This window comes from Anoplophora glabripennis, unplaced genomic scaffold (genome assembly GCF_000390285.2).
Source record: "Anoplophora glabripennis isolate ALB-LARVAE unplaced genomic scaffold, Agla_2.0 scaffold86, whole genome shotgun sequence".
Classification (NCBI taxonomy): Eukaryota; Metazoa; Arthropoda; class Insecta; order Coleoptera; family Cerambycidae; genus Anoplophora; species Anoplophora glabripennis.
In genome coordinates, this window is record NW_019416242.1 from 232205 (window position 1) to 257194 (window position 24990).

The 24990-nt window shown below is 35.0% G+C and overlaps 1 protein-coding gene across 1 annotated transcript in view; it reads right to left on the reverse strand.

Annotated features, from left to right (window-relative positions):
• Positions 1-11257, reverse strand: part of LOC108910300 (transient receptor potential-gamma protein) — a 31369-nt gene extending 20112 nt beyond the window's left edge. The window contains exons 1-3 of the mRNA XM_023455953.1: positions 11187-11257; positions 3023-3153; positions 125-362 (exon numbers count right to left, since the gene is read on the reverse strand). Coding sequence (XP_023311721.1) covers positions 125-362; positions 3023-3153; positions 11187-11252 — 435 coding nt within the window. The 5' untranslated portion in view covers positions 11253-11257. The remainder of the gene's footprint in view (positions 1-124; positions 363-3022; positions 3154-11186) is intronic.
• Positions 11258-24990: the final 13733 nt, after the last annotated feature.

Genomic DNA, 24990 nt, shown 5'->3' on the forward strand with positions numbered 1-24990 from the left:
ATAAGTACAAAATTTGAAAAAAATAATCGATGCAGTTTGAACATAATATTATAAGAAAGTCGATAAACAATATCGCCCTCCAGATTGCTTGAAATTTAAAACGTAGAGTAATTAAAAAACTCACATGGGGCTCTCCTTTTTTGTGGATGGTCTCTTCGTGCTCCAAGAGCACCTCCACGGCTTCCACGAACTCTTCGGAGATGGCGTGCAGCAGTGCGTCTTTAGTCTCCACCCGGTGTTCTATCAGCAGCTCCACCATCTCCAAGTTCTCGTTGTCGATGGCCATCAACAGGGCGCTTCTACCTAGCGGGTCCACGCAGTTGATGTTGATGTAGGCGGTCTCTTCTGCTCTCTGGAGCATGCTGTGAAATGTTGGAAAGGCGATAGTTTAAAATGCGCACGTACAGGGTGTTCCAAATTACATTAAAGTTCAAGGTATTTCAAGAGCAACGTTTTTTTTAATTCGCGTAAAAATGTCAGCAATCGATTCCTGTAATAGACATTATCGAGAAATGAAAATCGAAAAAGGTATTGAAGAGAAACGCGACCAAAAAATTTTCACTCCTTTCAAAGTCATTTTTAGACACTTGAAATGAATAAAATCGTTATCACTTTTTTTTACCATGAAAGTACAACTCTCAAGGAAAAAAATGAGCCCTGATTCGTTTCTCTACGACTATTCGTCGAGCAAGAAGAGCCGATTTTCTTGATGACCTTTTTTTCGAAAAATCGATATAACTCGAAAAAATTTTAATATTTTTTTATTTAAAAAAAGCGCACTTTTTTGCTTGCCAAAGGCTACATTTACAACAAGTAACAAGTTCCAAAACCTTATTTTGCAAGAGATACAGCAGTAACAAAAAAAAGTCGATTTGTGACGGTTTTTTCGATATATCTCGAAAAGTAATATGGCAATCGATATATTGAAAAATACGAATCGATAGGTTTTTTTAATAGCTACAACATTCTCCTTTAACTTTTTTCGATTGGAGTTCAAGTTTATTTTTTATTAGCGAAGAACCGTTTTTTTTTTTTTACTTTTATGAATTTTTTAGGTTAACTTCGCCATTTATGCACCACAGGAAAAGGAAAAAAAACTATATTTCTTAGAATTTTTTTTCTATACCACCATATTTTTTGTTTCCAGGTGGTATTTTTTGTAAATTTAACATTAGGTCATGATTGATTGGACTAAAAAGAAATTGATCACACTGTATACACATAGGAGTATTTCAAAGTTCTGATCCAGCCCGAAATTGGACCGTCAATCAAATTTGAATAATGCTCGACATTGATTTATAATCGAAAATATAATTTACGTCGGTTTTCGATAAATAACGTGACACATTAAAATAACATGCAACAAAAGAAACAAAATATTCAAGCTTTGTATATACACATATTTCAGGGCAGAATTTGCACAGTTTTTCACAAATTCGCGAAATTTATGACCACCATTTTCCGTTATCGCAGCAATTTTTCAATACACAATGAAATAATTGAGATAGTCAACATTTCATGTGAGCAAACGAATGTAGAGACTATCCCTGTTTTATTATACATCCCACTGTTTACAGAAAATATCCAGTTCGACTGTAGGTACTCGAGTTTTATAACTGAATAAAAATATACAGATCTTTAGTGACTGCTGAAATTACTTTCAACACTTCGCGGAAGTTTAAAATAGCTTTATAATGTTTATGGAAAATGTGTCTGTCAGATAAGTGCCCAACTATATTGCTAGACGTAAACAGCATTGGAATAAATTTAATACCTTTCAAATTAAAAAAATTAGCTAAGCAATAAAGTAACGAATTAGATATTTGTACGTAAAGTGCACTCATAGATTTAAGAGAAGAATTACAATTGTCAAGGCATTATACAAGGTATGTGTTTAATGCCCAGGTAGGGATCGTGCTTGTGCCGACACGTTTCCAAGTAAAATATTTCTAATGGGACCATAAATAGATGAGAATCTAGCAATACCGGTCATCTCTTTAGCTTGTGTGAACCAAGAACATTATTCTGATTTTCTGAGATGACTTAAAGAATGAGTTTTTGAATATCAAGACGTCTGCTCAATACTATCTGAATAGAAATCAATTCTTGAAATACTGCTGACTCAGCGCGGATAGTCATTGTCTTAAATCTGTGAACGTACTTTAATATGATAATTTGCACAGAATTGGAATTCAAAAGCGTAGTAAAAATATGAGGAAACCAAGCAAATATTGATATATAGTTATGCCAGATACACAAAAGAGATAAGTTGTTATTAAGGTTGATCGATATGGTTCCCGGGACAGATGGTGAGAACCATCCCCGTCTAGCGTGCACAAACAACCACGATTTTGAATGACACTAAGGGGCAGCCAAGTGTTCCATTAAATAAAGAAACCCTCCATTAAAATCCTGTTTGAGATAAGGATACGCCGGGGTGATGGAAAACAACACTGATATCCATTTAGCACTTCCTCCGAATCCTGTTGTTTTTTTTCAATAAATTCTTACATAAACAGCTGCTAAAGCGCCACCTACTTTTTTAAAGGATTTGTTAGTAAAATAACCAGTCGAAAATGTACGGGGTCGTTCGCGTAACAGAATAACCACAAGTATTCTGCTCAGAAGTGGATTTGTGTGGGAAAGGGGCGGTTTATTAATATTCTAAGCCCGCGCTTTTGATCCTAGCAGGCTCTAACTGACGGATAGTGTACGTCCAATTAGGGGACTCCGCTCATGATTTAAGTAATTTACAGGGTGTTTGGCAAATTTTAACCAAAAAACTCCAGTATTTCCTGGTTTTCAGCCCTCATTTTTTAATTTTTTCTAGAGCGAATGTAGTAAAATTAAGTACTAGTATTTTACAGTATTTAGACAAAAAATATATAAAGGGTGTTAATGAACTTCTGTCAAATATATTTAAAAATGGATTTTCAAAAATTATCCTATTTCCATGAAAATTTCAAATAATCTCCGATGTTTCCCGGATCTATACTAGACTAACCAGTGCAATGGCACTTACCGCCTAGTGGAAGCCACGTCGCCCCTCTCGACGGCGAGCAGGAACTTCTTTTCGTCTAGGGTGAGCTGCGCGATCTCCTGGTGGGGCCTGATGACGTTCTCCTCCTCCATCATGCCGTGGATGCTGTGTCTCTGTCGAACAAAGGCGACTGTCGTTAAGTAAAAAACACAAGGGTGCGGTGTATTCTTTATTGCACCATGGCAGTGATGGATACCTCTAATTTTAATCCCTGCTAAGGGGCAAGATGACACTCGCGGCGTCCGGTTACGACGCGCTGTTCTCCAGAAGGAGGCGATTTGAGTGCGTGGTGATTTAACATACATACGAGCTCGAACGACCTTCCTTCCAGAAAATGATCGGGTCTATTTTGTATTTTGATGTGTAGGGTTGGATTTTAAAGTTTTGATAGTTAGAAGACGTGTTTAATCCAAGGGGGATGAAATTTTCATAAATTTCATTCCGTTTTTTTTTAAACTTATTAAGGAGGTATATTGGGGTCCGAGAGAAGTAAGGAGCGCATGGGGAGTCCTATGCTTTTCTTATGGGACTAAAGCTCGCTGCCAATTTGAAAAAATTAAATTCTTTTGAAATTATTTGCGATAAACATTATCTATACAGCAAATAAATCTATTCATATGCACATAGCATACATATTGACTAATTAACAACATAAAAATATCATATTTAAGTAATTTTTAAATTAAATTTAATGAACGCATAAAAACGCATAAAGACTATGTAGATGTGGCAACAATGCTAATAATTGACTAGCAGTTGTACACACTGCGAACCTACCGACCTCGGACATCGGAGATATTGCGCGTCAAATTCGGGTAAAGATGCGTACGCGTTCAAAAATGTATTGTGTGTAAACTATGTACAATATAATTATTATATATAGCAAATATATCGTATTATCCTCGCGAAGATTTGTATTCTTTATTTAAAATCCGTAAATCATGTGAACTGGTAAAACAACGAGAATTATGTTAATTTAGTTCTAAAGAAATGAAATGAACTCGCGCCCATCTCTCCTCCAAGTCAAAGAAAATGTTGGATGCAATTTTGAAGGTTCTGTGATAGAAATTACATTATTACTCACTGTTCGTGTTTTTAATCTCTATTTTAGTAATGTTACTAAAGTTTTGCAACTATAACTAATTTTTTAGATATAAAGTTTGCTGACAAATATTTATGTTCCTTTGTTTTCCGTATAAATGCTTTTATCTCAAGTATTACTAATTATATTAATCAAGTAAAGAAAACTTTATGTAACCCTAAATATTGCAGGGTAATGATTACGATGTTTTTTAAAAACATTACAAAAAATCATCTGTTGTGGATAATTTATTGTTCATAACAATGTACACGGGATTTAAGAAAAATGTATATGTTTCAAGTCAATTTCGTTTTTATCAAATCTTTCAAATGTATTCCCTCCTTGCTGTCAGCTGATTGCGACGTTGCCACATTAATCCTCAAGTCAGACAGAAATGCAATTATTGGTTTCTGTTTCTAATTAATACAGCTGTACTATGTTCAAAACTTACATTAGTTTTATATCAAAAATAAGATAATACTGTGTACTATCTATGGAAAAGCCGCACTCTCTATCTTCGCCATATAAACCTATGTCAAAATGAACAACTTTCAACAACAATATCTCAAAATCTAGATTCAAAAAAATTTTCAAAAAAATATGAACACTGGATAATGCGCTATATAAATTTCAAGTACATCTGTGCATATGCGTAAACCCGATATACCTCCTTAAATGAAGTCAAATGATATGAAATGAGACTACTTGATCCCAAGCAAACTGTGGAAACAGAAAAATCTCTTTTAGTAGCTGTTTTCTGATTGGTCTTAGTTAAGGATGATAAGATATTTCTTTCAAGTTTCTATATGGCAATGATTTTTCCATATTTCCATAAAAAAAAGTTCCGCCACTGTCTACAAAGGGAACGACAGCATGTTTTAAATTAAATCATCGATACGTTTTTACACTGCAACGCATAAAAAAAGTTTACGCAACTTTTTTAATTCAATTACATGAATTATGCATTCAATTACATGAATTATGCCATAGGGATCACTTAATCAGTTAGATGCATCTCAACAAACATTATTTTAAAATAATTGAGGCGTTGCTCATGCTGACTTTCGCGATAAATTTAAATAATATAAAATATATAAATATGAGGTAATTTTGCCTTAGGAATTCTGTAACACTGCAAAAAGATATATTCTCCCTTAATTTTTTAATTGTGATACATACGTCAATTTTCTTTTATAATTTCTGTTTCTCAGGCAAATATACCATATATTTGAGATTTCAAAGAAACTTTAGCTTATTTGGTCTGCATAAAGCTAAATATACATTTGGCTATTTAAATATCTCATAACCAGATGCTCATTAGCAATAATCTCTTGCATTTTACTTTGTTTTATCAATTGCCAATAAAAAATATTCGGTTCCTTTTTCACATGTCATATGAAAACAAAGTACGACACTGGAATGTACTATTTATTCACGGACCTTAGGTCAAAACAAACCTTTTAGTTTATAAAACTTTATAGTTGTGACATTTTAATTAGACTAAAAATAAAATAGCAACAAAAATGACTCTGTATTCATCTGTATTTACCGAACTTCTAGGGAGGAGTAACTGCACCCCCTCTGCACCCCCCCTCCATAAATAGCGCCCATGGGACTGTATTGTGCTAAAAAGATTTAGAAGAGATGACGGTTGGTAATACTCTGTTTTATGGGGATCTACTTTACTATCAGAGGTCTGTGCATCAATCATGAAATTACTGTATCTTCGGTCAATAAAACGAATAGATTGCCAATTGTTTTGTAGCGGTATTGATTAAAACTAGTCAGTATCCCTGGAAACGTCAGGAAGTAGGAATTTTAACTTTGCTGCAGTTTTTCAGGCCAAAGTTCGTTCAGCATCCTTATTTATTCTTATTACAATGGATATATTATGTGTGTTTTTAAATATAATGAACCGGAAGACATAATTTATTGAAATTTGGTACACTTTAATAGATCTTAGTAAGCTTCAATTGTTAAATATCAAGCGGGTTTTCTGGTCATCATAGGCGTAGGCAAGGGTATGTAGTAGTGAAATTTATGGGAAAAAATGGTACGCCTTTATTTTTTAAGGCGAAGTCGCAAAATTTCAATAAAAAAACGAAGATTTTGAGTTTTTCGAATAAATTAGAAAAGACACACAATCAATTGTTTGTTATGTATTATTTTAAAACAGCAATAAAATTTCCTAAAGCTTTCGTCCTTACCATCCTTTCCTAGACTGACAGTTAAAAAAGAGGAGTGTACAACCTTTTTGCTTAAAATTATATTTCCAATCTCCTATTTCAGATTGGGTCAAAATTTGATATACACCCCGTGTAAATGTTGAGGAACGAAGGGTGTTTTTAGGTACATCCGCCAATTATTTTTTTTTTTTTCAATTTAAAAACCAATTTGTCAGCTTTCCACTGGCGATTTTTCTTGCCCACGCGATCGAACTAAAAATAATTTACCGTCCTATTCGAATCCGCCATAACCTATTTAAAAAATAGCGCCACCGTCCAGGCCTACGATTAATCCAGCGTAGGCCAGCCTCGACACCATCCGGAAGGGGAGCGAAAGAGGCCTATTAATCAGCGGTGGAGTGCTGCAGGTGCGAAGGGAAACCGGAACGGGAAACGCAGCGTTAAAATTTCTCGCTCCTCCAGAATATTAAATTGCGGTCGAGACGCTAATGGCTAAATGGACGACTAAGTCCCGTATCTTATCCAGTCGAAGTTAATTGCTGGAAGCCATCTCTGTTATGATCTAAAGCAAACAACGTGTTAAGTGTAGCAGCGTCCCGAAGGAATGGTTATGGTTAAGAAAAACGTAGGTCTTAAGGGACAAGAAACGTTAAAGCGACTTTATGTCGAAGAAAAAAATGTTAAACCTTTGATTAAAACAAAGTTAAAAGAGGTTTAAACGTCTATTTTAATATTTTGTATAAAACGTGTTGATATCTGTTAAAACGTCGAGTTAAAACAACGTTATATTCAATAAAAAACGTGGTTTCAACGTCTGTGTTAATCAACTGTAGTTAATTACTCCATCTTTACTATGATTTAAAATAAACAACGTAGTCGGCGTACATATGAGAATTCAGCCCACGTTAAAGCAATCTTGTGTAAAAAAACACGTAATTTAAACGTATATATTTAAAAAATAGCGTAATTCATACAAAAGACGTAGCTGAAATCAATCAAAATTGATTATGACTCAAATCCTTCGTGTCTATACAGGGTATTCCATTAATATTGCGAAAAAATTCAAAACTGCTCGAAAACGTAGCAAGGTATCAAAAAAGTAAAGAGACAAAAAAGTTGTACTTTTTATCGCATAATTAGAAAAACATATGACACCTAAGAAAAAGCAGTGACGTCTCATATGTTTACTTATTAATATCAACAGGAGTGAGTCCCCGGACACCGCTGGAATAGATAAAATAAATAAAATTACGTCAGAAGACGTCTACCGTTTTTATAAACAAACATACCAAATTTTAAAAAAATCGAAATTAGGGTTCTCCAGATATTAGTAAAAACCTTGTATTTGCTCTAAATTTCAACACCCTGTATCTCCGAAACAAAGCATTTTCAGACAGGTTTATAGGAACATTCTTTCTTATTTTTGATCAAGGAAACTCCCCCTGAATTGTTTCGCAATATTAATGGGACACCTTGTATATCAGTATCTTAAAGAAAGGTGCTGTTTTCAATGCATCGCATTCAAATGAGAGAATGGAGTCCAAAAAACAATAAAACAACGTTATATCAAACAAATACGTTAAACGTTTGATGCGAAAAAAATGTTTTATTCGAGACTGGGTGGGATGGTTATTTGAGTCATCCGGTACAGATTTGAGTAACATCACACATTTATCTTGTACATTAAGGAAATATTTGCAACATAAACACACCGTCCGTAAAGTATTTTATCTAATCGGCGAAACTGACGTTGACGTAGGTATATAATCTGAAAGATAAATTAGTTCGCTTGTAGCGAAATTTCTCTCTAGATTTCTTTTCGTCAACAAAAAGTGGTAGTGGTCAGCCTATGAAAAAATGTTAATTAGGTACACATCGAAGAAATAGGTTCCTGATTGCAATATGACGTTTACCTGATACTCTCGCACGTAAAAAAACTAAACGGTGTATGGTCAACAACAAAAAGGTTGTCTGGTTGCTAAAATAGAAACAGAATTTCACAGTCGGGTCTGTGAAATGTACCATTTTTTTTTTGTTATACATAGCAAGTGTGGGAAAACGTCAATGAAATTTGCTAAACCCGCAGCGGTGTTATTTTTATCGCTTATACAATTACGCACATACTATTTTCTCCCCTATATTTATACGTATGTAGTAGAGTGATAATTTAAAATACACGTTATTAGACGTGTACTATAATTATTCTGTCATAATCCTAGGGGACGGATGGTAATGAAATAAATTAATTAATCACACAGATAAAGTTGAAACTGAAAATGATGCGTTCAATTGCAAAACCTGAACTATTTAAACAGAAGAATATCGCTGTACAATTAAAAGACAAAAAAGGACGGAAACTAAATTAGTACTGCATCGACCGAACAGTATAATTGAAAGAGACGAAACCGAAAAATTGTTTTTCAGTGGCGGAACTTTAAAATTTAGGTCCCCAACCCGTTGAATTAAGAATAAAGTCTTTGGAAAACACTTTTCACTTTTTTCCACGGTGAGTATTATTTTCGAATACATCCAAAAGGCGATGTGTATAATTAAAAATAAACCCTGATGAAAAGCGTATAAATTATAGAAACACGAACGGCAAATTTCCATCTTCGTATTCATTATAACTCCGAGAATTAACATGGTGGGTAATTCTAGATCATAAATTCGGACAAACCCTTTTCTGCTTGGGCCGCGCCTCACCGCGAAGCCCGGAGGATGCAAATGAGCGCGAATGGGGATAACCTCACAGGGGCTTCCCGACAAAAGAATCAGCGTTTCAAACCGACCTAAAATAATACCATCCCCGTAAAAATTGCCACATCCACGTCGTTCTGTCCCTGTGGAACCTACGCTGATGAAAATATTACAAACAAGTTGGTATTACGTGGTAAAAGGTAAAAGGTAAAAGGTAAAAGGTAAAAGGTAGAAGGTAAAAGGTAACGAGCAACCACAATATCAAGCAGTACCACCACACCAAACAGCAATTCAACAGGAGTGGAACGTATTTCAAAGATGGGTAAAATTCGGGGAAGTCAAATGTTCGAAACCAAGGCGGGGATCGCTGCAGGAGCTCTGTGGAGCCATCATAGACAGTGATCGAACGTCAGCTTTGGTACCTTACAATTTTTTAATCATGTATGAACGCCCCAAATTTTCTATTTCCAATATAGACAATAAATTAAGCTCGTTTACTGTGAATACGTTGTCTGTTTTAATTAAAAACCACCTCCTAGAGTCCTGTAGACGGTTCAGTAGAATGGTTAGGTTTAGAATCCAACGCCATACATGTTTATTTGATTACTGTCCCATATTGACTGTCAAATTTCTAACACACCATATATAATAGGATAAAGTTCATGTTCCTTGTACTCAACATATTTTTTTTACGAAAAGGCTCGTACAGACGCCTTGTACTTGCACAATATCCTCACTTAACCCAGTTTTCGTATTTGTAGAGGTAAGAGAACTGGACTGGAGTGATGTGGGAAAGGGATTCCGCGGAAACACACATAATTGGTCACTTTGCTTTTGATGATGTCACGTCCGGATGGTACGTGAGACACTTTATTTCAGACGGAGCCTGTTACAGGCTGACCATCTATCCCAATTTTCTCAACTGGATTATTTCAAAGAAAAGCCAGAGAAGGGATAGCTTTTTCCGCGATTCAATAATGGCGGATTCTTATACTTTGTGGCCCTTTACTTAGTTTCTTTGAGGGTAGCGTATATACTTTTTTAGATAATGGTCCTAATACATAATATTTCGTGTATACAGGGTGTCCCGGTAGTATTTCTCCTCTTCATATTGAAAGCATAATATTCCAAAATGTTCGCTAATTCTTCGACAGTCAAAGAATAATCTACACTATATATATATTTTCAGTGCAGAACTCGATTAACTATTTGCTTGTGTTAGACTTTTTGGTATATTTAGGACTCTTTTGCACTTCTTTTTGAAATACTAAAGGAAAAATGATTTTGACCGTCTCTAAATTCTATTCTGTTTACTTCGTGTAGCCAAACTGAACTTTGATGTATGCTAAGAACGTAAATGTTCAACACTTTCAATTTTAACATTGCAATTTTCATCAATTGGTGCGTTATTACGGTTAATGATACCAGTAAAATTTATTTTACGGCAAACAGAAAGCGACACAGCTTTATAGTGGAACTAAATTACGAATTATATCAGGACTTGCAACGTACCGTACTTAACATGTGTGGTTAATAGGGATTAGCTATTCCGACCTTACTACAAAGTTTCAGCATCAAAATCATACGCAAAACAGGTAACTTTAATGTTCCAATATTGTGTCGTTTACAACAAAATTGAATACAAATAGCTGCGAGTCGTCTTCTTCGCCTAATTTAATAGAAAAATACGAACATAAGTTCGCTTCGTTAAATAAGAAACGGGCTGGGATAAAAGCCCAACGAGCACGACTAGGGCTTCATCATCTCATTTCATTTTAGTTATTGGGTCACCATTTAATCCGATGGAATTGAGTTTATATTTTCCAGCGTGATTTTATAGCCCAAGACTGGGAACGAGGACGAGAGACATTTCCTTGGACTAAGCAACGTGCTACACTGTCGGCTGAGGCTGACGAATATGCAGATTTTTTGAAGAAACTAACGTTAATCAGATTGGCTCGCAATGTATTACAAATTTTTCTATTATCACTAGCCAAAATATGTTTTTCTACACTATTTGCTGTGCGCCAAATATATATTTCTGACAAAACTTAAAATACGACAAAAAGTGATATAAGAGCTGTTGTAAAATATAGAAGGCAGCTCTGGGAAATGTTCGCTTTTATATTTATTATATTTCGGAGGACTGTGGCTTCATTCTCTTTGATGAGTTTTTACTTACCTTGACTTTCTTGTCGATCGGCGGCTTCTCCAGGAGGCAGGTGGTCGCCGTCTCCGTGCGCGTCATGTCTATACAGGTCTCGCCACCGATCTTGTTCAAGGACACCACCCCCGCACCCTTCCCCTCTTCATCTTCGGCCGGACTCTCTGTAATAAAACAAAAAGATTACGTACCTATAACATTGCTTCCATTTAGAGTAATATTAATAAAACCACATCTCGAACGTAAAGCTTGTAAAAAAATCTCATCATCTAGCACTCTCTGCCTCGTATCTCCGTTAGAGCCGCGATGATAAAGTTGGTTTATGAATCAGGGTATAGGGAAGGAGCGATATCGGTGTCAATTTGCTCCAGGTCTCCGACACGGGTCAATAGAAGATAAATTCAAATTTCCAAGTGTGTAACTTGGCACCGATCTGTTGGTGCGGATTGAGAGTTATGTTACGCCTGAAAATAAATCAGTTTTGCCGTAAGACTACTTTGAAATTCATTGGGCGTTGTTTTTATAGAGCGACGAGTGTAGCAGTCGTTACTTTTAATTTAGGCAATCCACTGCATTCGCTAGAAACATTAATTTCACTTGGGAAGTGGGAAATTATTCAGTTACCAATTTGGTTTTTATCGCACATCAATCGTCGTTTGTTCGGGAGTAATGGATGTTCTTAGAATTAATAACCATCGTCGCACCAGGGAAAGAATTAAATATTTTAAGTTGGTCGTTAAAGTTGAGTTTGTTGCGAAATTAATTTTACATTTTTCGAAAATTGCTTTATTAACTCTCGTATCTTTTACGTACTGTCATTTTGAATAGGTAGATACCATACTACTATTTGAAATAAGTGACACAATAAAGTATACGTACTACAAACTAAATAATTAATTGATAAAAATATAAAATTTACTAAAAAAAGGATAATTTAGAGGACCAAAAAAATTTTTTGCTCCCATATACTTTTATACCGCGCAGTCAGCGAAAAAATTAGAGGAAACATTGATTATGACTGAATCACCCTGTATATGATACTTATTTTATATAATTTGTATTTATTATAATAGTTATTTATAGTACCAGTGTGTTACTTGTTAGTAAACAAACAATATTTTTTGAGTTGAAATAACGTTAAGATCCTAAAACCAAGACTGAGAAAATGGAAAATGTGGAAATTCCATCTGAAGTTTTAGAAAAAGCTATATCATTTCGGAGAAATCTATATACAACAAAGAACTGAAGGAATTTCAAGACTGGAAAATCAATGAAGATGTCTTGCTGGCTTATTTTTTCAGTTTAAGTGAGAAATTAGCTTCATCCACATTGTAGACTGAATATTCCATGTTGAAGTCAGTTTACAAGAACATTTAAATTTCTAAATTCGGAAGACTAGTGAAGTTTCTAAAGTCTAACCTCGACACAGGTTAGCCTAGGTCGGAAACACGTACCGTTGTTTATTTGTTTCCGTCCGATTGTATTTATCTTTTATTACTTACAGTCAATATTTAAATACTACATACATTTCACCCTCTCTTTATAACTTATCTAAGGAGTGTTGGTTTTTTATGTCATTATTTCTGTAATGAAATTGAAATTATTATGAAAGGGAATTTAAATTATCTGAACTCTTGGAATTTTGCAACTTCAATATTAACTTTTATTTAAAGTGAAACAGAGCAAATTTCTTTGCAGCCATAATAGTCACATTTGGTCAGATGAAAACCCGCACACTACTCGTCGGTTTAGCTTTCAGAGAAGATTAAGTGTCAATTTATGGGCAGGAGTATATGGCGATCGTTTAATTGTGCCGCATTTTCTACCTGAACATCTGAATGGGCCGCGTTACTTTCAATTTTTAGTAGAAGGCTTACAACAAATTAAAAAATTATCACTCCTCGGGGTTCTTGCTGGGCAACAATAAGAATTTAATATGTTGATTGCATAATCATAAAAAATAATTTATAGCATTTTAAATTATTATTGGCTGACGTGAGCAAACCGTTTATTTATTGTCTTTATATGAGCGAAAATATATAAATATGGCAACATTGCATCTAGGGCGCCTTGTTCATATCGTAATCGGCTGACGTCAGCCGGTCAGTAACAGCCTGAAAAGGGGGTTAAATAATGATTTGAAAATATTTTTTTCAGCTTTAATATGCATTTAATTTTTTTATCACGCTGTCGTATTACACTCATTTTTCTCTATCTGCTCTTAAAATTAATGACATTATGACTGAATCACCCTGTATACAAGTTGGATAAAATTTATTTTTGTTTTGTGATTTTCTTTATTACTGATATTTTTGGTCTTTTCGCACTATTTAAATCTCTATATAAATGCATCCAACAAGTAGTTTTGGAGTGGTGCAACAAGATTTAGGGAAGGTTCCAGCCCCTCAGTCCCACATAGTCGGCGCCTACTCAATAAATTGACCTATTAGTTTTCTATGTACACTGTCTTGCGCAAAATAAGAATTTAATGCGAGTTCCTCAACTAAATAAAATTGCATCACTAAACTCTCAAAGTAAAAGCATTACTCTTCCGCTGCACATCAGTCAAAATAAGTCGTTGCGAGTGCATCTGCCGCAAACATGCATCTTCCCCGACAGACGGGCGAGATTGATATTCCCCCGAACTTCCCAAGTTCCCCAGGATCAGACTTACTTTTCCTCCGCCTACTAAACATCCCAAACTTCCGCTGGCGCGTACATATTTTCACGGGAAATATAAATATTCCACGTAGATCAACACGGCTGGCGCGGTGCCGTTCGCGGCGTTACTGAAACGTCGAAATCGCACGGAACATGTCTTGTTTATGTGGTACACCTAAAATAATATACGGTCGAAAATATTTCGGCCTGAATATATATATTTAAAGCATTAATATCGGTCCGAGTCGATCACTTTTATTGGAGCATTAAAATATTCTTCTAAAAGTTCTTTATGACGGTAAAAGGTTCCCCTTTGTCGTTGCCTTAAATTCGTAATGTTGATTTAAGGAGCTCTGGAATTTTTACGGCCGCATCAAGTTTATTTTCTAGTTGTATTGCTTCTCCATCTTATTCCGTTTCCGTTTTATTTGCTCTAGAGCCACTCCAGGCATGGCTCTTATTGTCTGTCTCTATATAAATATAATTGCGACCGACGTGGATGTTAACAAAATGATACCAGGTGAATTTCTTCTGTAACTTTTTTATTTCAACGAATTTTATCAGAAGAATCGAAAAAATTATGTACGCTGAGTTGGGGAATTTTATCACAACTTGGCAACAGTGCGAAATAATCCAAAGATATTGTGTTCAAAGTCACAAGAATTTCAAATATCGCTCCACTTTCCAAAGGTAAATATTTAATGCGAAGCATAGCCTTGCTTTTGAAAATGTTGTCACCGCCGTTCTTGGTGGTGAAATTTCGAAATATCTGGAATTGAAATTGGGATCCATATTATATAAGTTTTTTTATTGTTTATTTTAAATTGTAATCTCGCTTATTAAAATTGTGGAATTCAGCTTCAAAATGCAACTTTCCATTTTAATATAAACCCTAATAAATATTTAATTGTCGAATGCTGTTCTCTTTATTAAAATTATAATTATTTTATTTCACTAGTGATTGAAATTTAATTTTAGTCACTAAAAGCCAACCTGAAACGCTTACAGAACTGCAACTGTTGGACAAAATAAATTTAAACCCACCCATTTCATTAATTGTAAATAAATACTATCGATAATCGTGCTCCCATTCCTTTCTATTATTATTTTCCGCAGAAAATATTTATGATTCAGTTCAATAATAGGCACCGTTTGCCACATAAGTGTCGTTTAATTCCTGGTTGGCAGCCAATCGATGTAATTTAATTAGTTTCTGTAAGGGGGTTAATATACAGACACAATTTAGTTAATAATCTAATAAACTAGAGAAGAGCACGACGCGTCGTCAATAAATTCATCTTTTCCCCATGCTATTTATAGAGGTGATCGAATAACGTGGAAAATTTTTGTTTTAATGGAAACGATAAACCAGTTTCTCTCTTCAGGGATGTACTTTAATTCTAATATCTATTACAATGGCTTTTTCAGAAAAAGTTAAAACATTTCACTGCGTGAGTGGCAATATTATACTTAGCAGATGTCGGCAAAATACTAAGAAAGGCCCTTTAATGAAATTCAGGAGGTTTCTTCTCCAACAAAAAGCTGGAAAACGATTTTCTTATGGGAAATTGATGATAACCACTTGCCAGACGTAAAAGAAGTTTTATTGGCAAAGTATTTGTAGAAAGGGGCGAAAGTTTATAGGATAACAGATCTGAATTTGAAAAAACTTTAAATGAAAGCCATTCGTCTTTCTATCTCAACACACAGAAAATTACTTTCAAACGTATTTTGTGTCTGATACGACCCAAGATAGGTATATTTGTATAATTATGTTTTATCGAGACAGATACTTACTTTACAAACATGCTTTTTCATTTTCTCACTTTAAAAATTGTGTTTGCTTGTGGTATGTTGTTTCGCAAAGTATGCCATGATGTTGCATTGTATTAAAATACATAATACATAAGATGAATAGCAGTAAAGGTTTATGGCTCCCTTACCAAGTCAGGCACATAAGAAAAGACATAAATTTCGTTAACAGGACTTTTATACAACGAAACTATTCAGCGGTATGAATATTTTTTCAACAATCCTGAAACCAATTTCCTTTTATCACATTTTTTTGTTTAAAACAAAAATATTGCGCTCGGAAGTTTCAATAACATTATGCGGAATTGGATGTTACTTAATCCTTTCAATATTCAGAAAGTTTGAATTAAAGCAAAAAACGAGGATGGCTTTTTATATTTCGACATCCGACGTCTCTATAGTTTTGACGTACACCAAACTGAATTTTTCAGATTCAAAAGTTGGGTAAAAATTTATACGAACAGAGTAAATCCAAAGTTATAACTTACCAACGTCCGGCGCATCTTTGTCATGATCCGTCCATTCGGAGAACTGAAAAAGAGAAAGAATTATTGTAGAACAAAAACGAGTTCAGATGGGCGACATTTTCAACAATTAAATTTTCGTTCACGGGTCGACCGATCGTCGTGTCGGGGCAATCCATAAAACGGATTTCGGGGTGTAAACTCTTTTTCAATTCGTTTTATGTATCCGATTAACGGGATTTCTTTCTGTTCAAGGGCGACGTTGATTGCTGTATATGTGTTGAGGATAAAGCTGGGGGCTAGGCTAAGTCTGGCTTTAACCCCGCTACACGCAAAATTTTCAGATCAATAACATAACTGGAGAGCGTCCAAACAAACCGTATTTTTGCGAAGTTTGAGTTTAGTTTTCAACATTTATTTCTTTGTCTCTAATTATGATGTGACAGAAGTCTGTGAGAAGAAAAAATTAATTAACATTCTAACAACAGACCAATAATTTCTAACGCAACAACAGAACTAAGAAAATTTTGATGTTAGTCGACACGTGATAATCAATATTGCCAGTATTTAATTTACAGAAAATATGCGTATGGAAAATTGACTACAAAATCATTTACATACAACTAAAAATACTGACCCTAGTACCGACCCTTGAGTAACGACACAATCTAGTGGCATAGGTTCACAATGCACTTTGTTACTAACTGTTTCATGAGTTCAATAATTTTGGCAAGAAAATATACCATTCCAGTCGTTTAAACTATATTTTTGACACCAGTCAAACAGATCTAAAACGTATTTCTTAAACTTATCCATTTCGGTTGTAGATTCATAAGTAACACCGATTGAACCTAGTACTAATAGAGTTGGTACTCCTAAAACTGTTGAGTTTGGACCACCGTATACTCTACGAACACCTTTCCAAAGACAACACGAAGATCCCACATACAGAACGACGTACTTCCCTCTCGAAATCTCGGAGCCATTAAGCAAAGGCCCTCCTTATCGCAACCCCTTTCCCAATCCCTCTAACGCTCATTTAACTGGCAATAACCGACAACCCTCTCCCGCTCACCATTACGTAAGAACACGAAAATCTGGAGCCTGTTTTCTTTCCTCCTGGCCTAATCATGCCCCCGGTAAGCGAACGGATCGATAGATATTCGACAGTGTCACCTTTAAATCTCTGAGGCGAGTGATTTGTAGATATCAGGTGGGACGGATTTATATGGGGTTACCAGTTTTCGGTGGCTGAGATGCAGCTTATTTCTCAAATGGATTTGGTGAGGATTTCGCTGCTGGAAATAAAGTCGATTCAGTAGCTGTATAAATAAAATATATGGGTACGGTATACCGTCTGTTTTCTTTGTTTTATTACGTAAGTAACCATTACTGATTTCTTCAAGTGATGTCTGGATTTGAATTCAGTTTGACCTTTAAAAAACAAATATCATATTCCTGTAAACAGTGATCAAAAACGTGTGGATGTGAAACTATCCAACTATTGGTCGAAGCCGATTGAACGGTAACTCTCTCCATAATGACGCTTTACTACAAAACAAGATTTCACATTGTTTAAGGAGGTACATCGGGGTCCGAGGGAAGTTAGGAGCGCAGGGGGGGTCCTATGCTTTTCTTATGGGACTAAAACCCGCTGTAAATTTGAAAAAATTAAATTCTATTGAAATTATTTGCGATAAACATTATCTATATAGCAAAGAAATCTACTCATATGCACATAACATACGTATTGACTAATTAACAACATACAAATATCATATTTAAGTAGTTTTGAATTATATTTAACGCATAAAGACTATGTAGATGTGGCAACAGCGCTAATAATTGACTAGCAGTTGTACACACCGCGAACCTACAGACCTCGGACATCGGAGATATTGCGCGTCAAATTCGGGTAAAGATGCGTACGCGTTCAAAAATGTATTGTGTGTAAACTGTGTACAATATAATTATTATATATAGCAAATATATCGTATTATCCTCGCTAAGATTTATATCCTTTATTTAAAATCCGTAAATCATGTGAACTGGTAAAATAACGAGAATTATGTTAATTTAGTTCTAAAGAAATGAAATGACACTCGCGCCCATCTTTCGTCCAAGTCAAAGAAAATGTTGGATGCAATTTTGAAGGTTCTGTGATAGAAATTACATTATTACTCACTGTTCGTGTTTTTAATCTCTATTTTAGTAATGTTACAAAAGTTTTGCAACTATAACTAATTTTTTAGATATAAAGTTTGCTGAGAAATATTTATGTTCCTTTGTTATTCCGTACAAATGCTTTTATCTCAAGTATTACTAATTATATTAATCAAGTAAAGAAAACTATATGTAGCCCTAAATATTGCTGGGTATGGATTACGATGTTTTTATAAACCATTAAATATATTAAAAGGATTTATCAACTGTATTTTTTATTCCAATAAATATATCACAGCTTCCTAGTCTTTTTTAATTAATCTAGTTTTTTAAAAACATTACAAAAAATCATCTGTTGTGGATAATTTATTGTTGATAACAATGTACATGGGATTTAGAAAAAATGTATATGTTTGAAATCAATTTCGTTTTTATCAAGTCTTTCAAATGTATTCCCTCCAATTTTGCTGCTGTTTAACGTTGTTTTGGATTAACTTAAGATGTCTAGCACTAATTCAGGTGATGAAGGGATCGAATAAGAAAAAAAAGAGTAAAGTCATATTATATTTTGTTTAGAATTTTACTTAAATCTACTTATCTACTGATATTATCACATTTATAATGATTATATTATAATTTAATATAAAAAGATAATAAGAAATATTTTTCTAAGTTCATAAACATCCTGTATAATAACAACATTACGAAGTAATTAAAAATTTAATTTTATCGACTATTTCGGGCAAATAATATGAGGAGAGCAGTTGCTACCCCATCACACGCATTAAGTATAATAGAATTTGATTAATGCGTATTAAAACGGAATGGCTTACGCTTATTGAACTGTGCAGGAGCCTAAGTTATCAATTATCCTAATTGTCAATCAAACGGTTATGATTTTCCGCAAGACGGAGCAGCCATTTAGTGTTTGGGCATTTGCCCTAATGGATTCTCCTAAAACGTCTGTAATGCGTGGAAATACGGTATGAAATTTCATACATTGAATATTATTGGCCAGATATGCGGAAAGATGTTTGAAATTTGAATACTGGATTTAACTTTTGTACCACATATGCAGTATTAACTGAAAAACTTCCCATTTTTTCTGTTTTTAATTTCGAAATATTAACTTATATACAATATTTTTACAGTGTTACAGTGTTTATTTTGAATATTGCTAATAATTTTTTTATACTCATCCATACGTATGTATGGGTTGCTCAAAATTCTATACCAAGACTAAAAAAAATATTTTAGGTTTATTTTATACGGAGTTTCGCTTATAGAAACAACTCCGTGGTACTTTGCGTCAAATTGTAAAACCTCTGAAGCCGCCCCTGCCCCTACGTCCTGAATAAACATCGCTCTTGACGATATGCAAAGTTAGACCCTAAAATCGCGACTATACAACTTCTTTCCGGGTACACTTTACTCGCTCTAGCTCGGAAGCGTTAAGTTTGATAATTTAATCGAGCGGTGGCCGACAAAAAGAGCATTAAACTGCACCGCAGAGTGCTGCACTTTACTCCACCTCCCATCTCCGTTTTAAGGAACCAACTTTCTCAAGGTCTTCGCTCCGAGAAAATCCGAAAAAGACCAGAAGGATCCACGGGACATAAAAACGGGATCGTGATCTGTATCTAGATGCTAAAGGTCGACGGTTGCGATAGCAAAAAGGCGACCGCCGATCACGCGTCGCTATTATGTATTATGTCCCGGTGTCGTACACAAAGAAGCAGATAAAGGGTTATAAGTTATTTTTCTCCGGACGGCAAAAAAGCGGGGATCCGGGTAGGCAAAAATACGAGCGGGATAAATATTTATCTTTATATTTTCTATCCGCAAAAACGGCTAACAGGGTGAACAGGAGGGAACTAATGGCGCTAATGGCTGTAAAACATATCTCCCCAAAGCAGTAATTACGGGACGCGCTGAGTTTGTAAGATGAGGTAGTTAACACTTGATCTTCTCTAATAAACTATTCTAATCTTCCCAGGACCACACACAGAGGGTAGTAATGGGAACAGGAAGCTACTAGTGTTTTCATACGGATAGGATCGGATAATAGTCGCAGCAAAGTTCAGCTCGATTCAGAACTTAAAGAAAATGCTACAGAAACCGAACCAAATACATTGTTTTTAAAGGAGGTAAGTGGATTTTATGAACAAATAAATATAAATATTTGATGAACATTACATTTTATTAATTATTATGAATGAATATTTACAGTAATTGGTACAGTTATTACATTTAGTAACATTTATAAAATTATTCCCCTCGCGCAACATTATCTGACTGATCCATTAAAACAGCATCATGCGACGTACTACTAGAACCTGGAGTTGAAGTTTCATTGTAAAGAATTCTATTAGCTATTTAATTTTTGTTACTTAAACTGTCAGCAACATAACTTTCTGCAATTGTGGCTGATTTCCACCCATCATATCTCTTGATTGATAATACATCAACTCCTGTATTAGCCAGTAACGTTGTCGATGTTCTTCGGAATGAATGGCCTGTATATATTTCAGGATGTTCTGGTTTCAAAAACTGTGCAATCTTATTAGGAATCATAGAAAGGGTATTCTTGCCGACTGGTTGGTTATAACATCTACCTGCTTGATAGCACATAAAAAAGCGTGAAATTTCAGTTTTAATTTCTAATCCAATCTTGATATATTTCGAGAATTTCTAGGTGAGAAACAAAACCCAGTCGAAAAGTAATAGTAAACGTACGTGACATACCATTTCAAGAATCTGGAATTGTCACTACAATCATATCATTAAAATTTTTGAATTTGACGTTCAAAGTAAGTTTGTATAACTCATCAGAATGGACTCTATTGATAGCCCTCGCTCCGCTCGGGCGCAAAATCGTCTTCACGTGGTAAATAATACTTACCTCCTTTATGGAGTAAATAACTATTGTTCTCACTGGGATGTGTAGTTGCAAATTCAACACCCTGTATCTAGGAAACGCTTTAGGACAGGAGCTCTCGTCTCATTCTTTACGAATTACGTCAACTTCTAAGACCCCGTATAACGCAATATTCATCAAATCGTCATTGAACGGAATGAGATTTTTCCAACGAGGCTTTCCAAAATCGTTCTCAAATCTAATTCTCCCTTTTCAGCCTTCCTATTTACTAAATTCTTAACGCTGTGCCTGATTTCCTGCGAAATGAATTGCCATACCAAACCCATTTCAACTAAATCGGTTTCTTACATATTCATATTTTACATTTCCTGTTCCATTGTAGTTTTTGCGACAGACATAATCTTCGAAATAAAAGTCTAGTCATATTACAGACCCTGATAACACATTTCCGCTTATCTCTAGCGTTTTCACATCCATATAAATTATGCTTTAACGTGGCAAGTTCTACGTCTCTCCGATTTGTGATTTATGCACCTTCCAAGGAATAAAACTTTTATCTTTTCCATGAGACTTGCTCCCCTGGCGTCAATAACTCCAGGTAATAATTTAAAATTGCTGATGGCACGTGTGCCTGTCCCACCCCCTCCCCCGTTTGCAAATACGTATTTCACTCCATATCCCTTGAGTTATTTACACAAATTCCAGCACAAACAACCCTATTTGGTACCCTCCAAGCAGGCATATATCATATATGTACTCTGTTGGGTACACACTGAAAAGTGTAGTTAAATTCTCGGAAGAAAAGTTAAAATAATTGAAACTGGTACATTAAATATTATGTTTTTCTTAAAGTATAATATTTTTTGTTCACATTAAATAGTAATTTTTCCATTTCTCCTATTCTGAGATAAGACACAAGAAACACGGCTATTAAAGACACATTTTCCAAAGACATCGACAAGGATAACCGTCCTCTTTCCACGAACTTCTCCTTTGTCTAAAAATTCCTTAAAGATATTACATATTAAATTATTTCAGCGCCCGATATTGATCAAAGATTAAATGCCTCACAAAAAGCTCCCCTGGATTAGCTCAGGGCTTTTTTAAGGGCAAACAGTAATCAATCAACTGGTTTCTTTCAGCACTAGAGAAGAAAAGGCGGCCTATTTACAATATCAAGTTTCGCTCAAAAAGAAACGACCTCATGCGGTTTTCCAAAGAGATATGAAGTCGACGTTGAGGGTGAGGTGGTTTTAGCCACTTCAAACTCTGAATCTGAAGGTGTTCATCCGGTTATAAGAGTTCCACTTTAAAAGTTGATCGCCTTGACATTAAAATTAATTTAATTTAATAAAAAATAACGTAAAACGGTTGCATTGATAAACTTTTCGCTTGAACGACTCTGTGCATAAACAGTACGTATAAATGTTTGTGGAACTCGCTGGGTTTCCCATTTATGAGGAAAACTGTTAATTATTTCGTTAATCCCTGTTTATAAAACCCAAACAAACAACAGGCTATAGCCTACAATCAATCGATATGCGTCGCTCCAAATGAGAGTCCACACTTCCATCAGTCGTCGCGCTTTCATCACGGATTTTGTTGGATAGGAAAAGTTTTCGTCAGACTAATTTCCCAGGGTTATTGCCGTTCTCTCTGAGCACCGACTAAAGCTCGATCTTTGACAAAATTGCTTTTCGATTGTCGAACTTTGCGAACCGATCAAATTTGAAGTTAAGCACGTCATTAGCATAAGCCTTTAAAATGTATCTAGACGCTATTAAAACAGGTTTAAAATAACTGTTCTTAGCAGAGTGATGATAATGACAATGATGATGAAACAAATAATGAAAAAAACATTAAACATTTTGATCAATTTCCAATTATTGGCAACTACAACGGAAATCAAGCTGAGCCGCTAGAAAAATCAACTAAAAATGCGATCTATCTCGACTGCCTCAATATTGTACCCCACGAAATTAATCGTACTAATTTCCCCATCATCTGATCGATTTCTAGGGAGCTGGAACGATAAATACACAAAATGAAACGCGTAAATCTTATCGGGATAACGCTTTGACGATAAAACTCTCAGAATTTCGTTGCCGGGACGAATAAACGAGAACTAATGATTTAATTGTGAACTGCGAGGCTCCAAATTAAAATGCAATGTTGGAGATGTAAAAGTATTTGGGTTAATTAATTCATTAGGAGCTTTTTTAATTTATTTGTCTCGGCCTTTTCGTCGTGAATTTTTAACGAATCCTGATGAAATAATATTGGGCATCGTTTACACTGCCACCTCGGCAACATAATAACGATTGTGAACGTATGAGAGACCCCAATTTCGAAAATTCCAGTGAAACTATTCCTCATTTTAACATTATTTAGAGGATTTCCGATTAAACACGATAAAAAGTAATTATCCTGCACTCGAAATGCTTACAAATAGAAAACAAACACGCGCTTTGTGATGCTGTTCATCCATGAACAAAAATACAAATACTGTTAAAAATTGGATAATTATTTCCGAATAAATTAAAGCTTCCAGTGTTCAAACATTTTATACTTTGTAAATTGGAACGAAACCAAAACCAATTTATTTTAACGCACTGTTATACCCTTCATATTAAGATTTGTTAAGTGGTAATCTGGTACGCCTGAAATTCGCTGTTATTACTTCCCATTCATTCTACTTAAAAAGTTGTGTTCTACAGCTACATATTAAACAACTGTACAGCGAGCGCACTTACTAGAAAATACGCTTACATGTGCTGAAAAACAAATTTGGGAACTGTGTTTTGTTTTGCATTTGCAGCGGAAGGCATCGATTTAATTTAAAAAAAACTAGAGTGTGTAACTGAAAACAATCGCCTCCAAATTAGAACCCTTACGGGGCAGCAGGTCGCAATGCGATTAAAACTTTCACGTTTCGCCATTTTCCCGAAATCTTGAGAGCCCGGTTCCGGATCAGATAAGTGGAAACATGTGCTGGTGGCGGCTGCTTATCGACTTTCGCGAGGGGACGGCTCTTCCCGGGTATTACCTAAATTCCATCAGGCCATCACGATGTTTATTTACTATAGAGGAAACCGTCTCCTTCTTTTATGCGCCCAACTATAAAACCTCTGGTTTAATAAAAACAAGTGAAATACGATATGTATCTGCTAAATTTAATGCAGGGAAGCGCACGGCGTGGAGTAATATATCTCCCGAACGTTTAGCTGTTTCATGGAGAATGCCATTGTCTTCGACAACGTATATTCTCGTTTTGAAAATATAAAAGACGACTAAGAGTTAATAATTATTTATAGGTAGATAGTGGATAGAAGGTTTTCGGTCGATTGCAATGATATAAACTGTAATGGGTCACTAATTCTTAAAGTAAATATGCTGAATAAACATAAACACAAAACGCACCACAGAAATGAGACAACCCCCAAATCCAAAGCTAAAGGCTGTGCTTAAGGGGGCTACCCTTGAAAAAATACGGACAAACACCCATTATCCATCGACATTGCCAGTACCGCCTAATATTAAAATTTGAAACGTCACAAAAATGCTAGTAACTTTACAAATATACTTTGTATTAATATATTTATAAATGTCTTAAAATAACACAATGTGAATCTTTCTGGCGATGATATCTGACACTGGCCTACTTTAGGTGGACTCTGTTATGGTCACTTTACATATTCCAACGATGTAAACAGTTGCACACAGCTACGGTGTGATCATAAAAGTTGACAGAGATTCATTTAGAAAAGTTAAAACTGGTGCTGTTAAAAAGTTACAAAGTTATAAATACAATACAGTACGTTTTTGTTCCTCTTTTTTATTCATC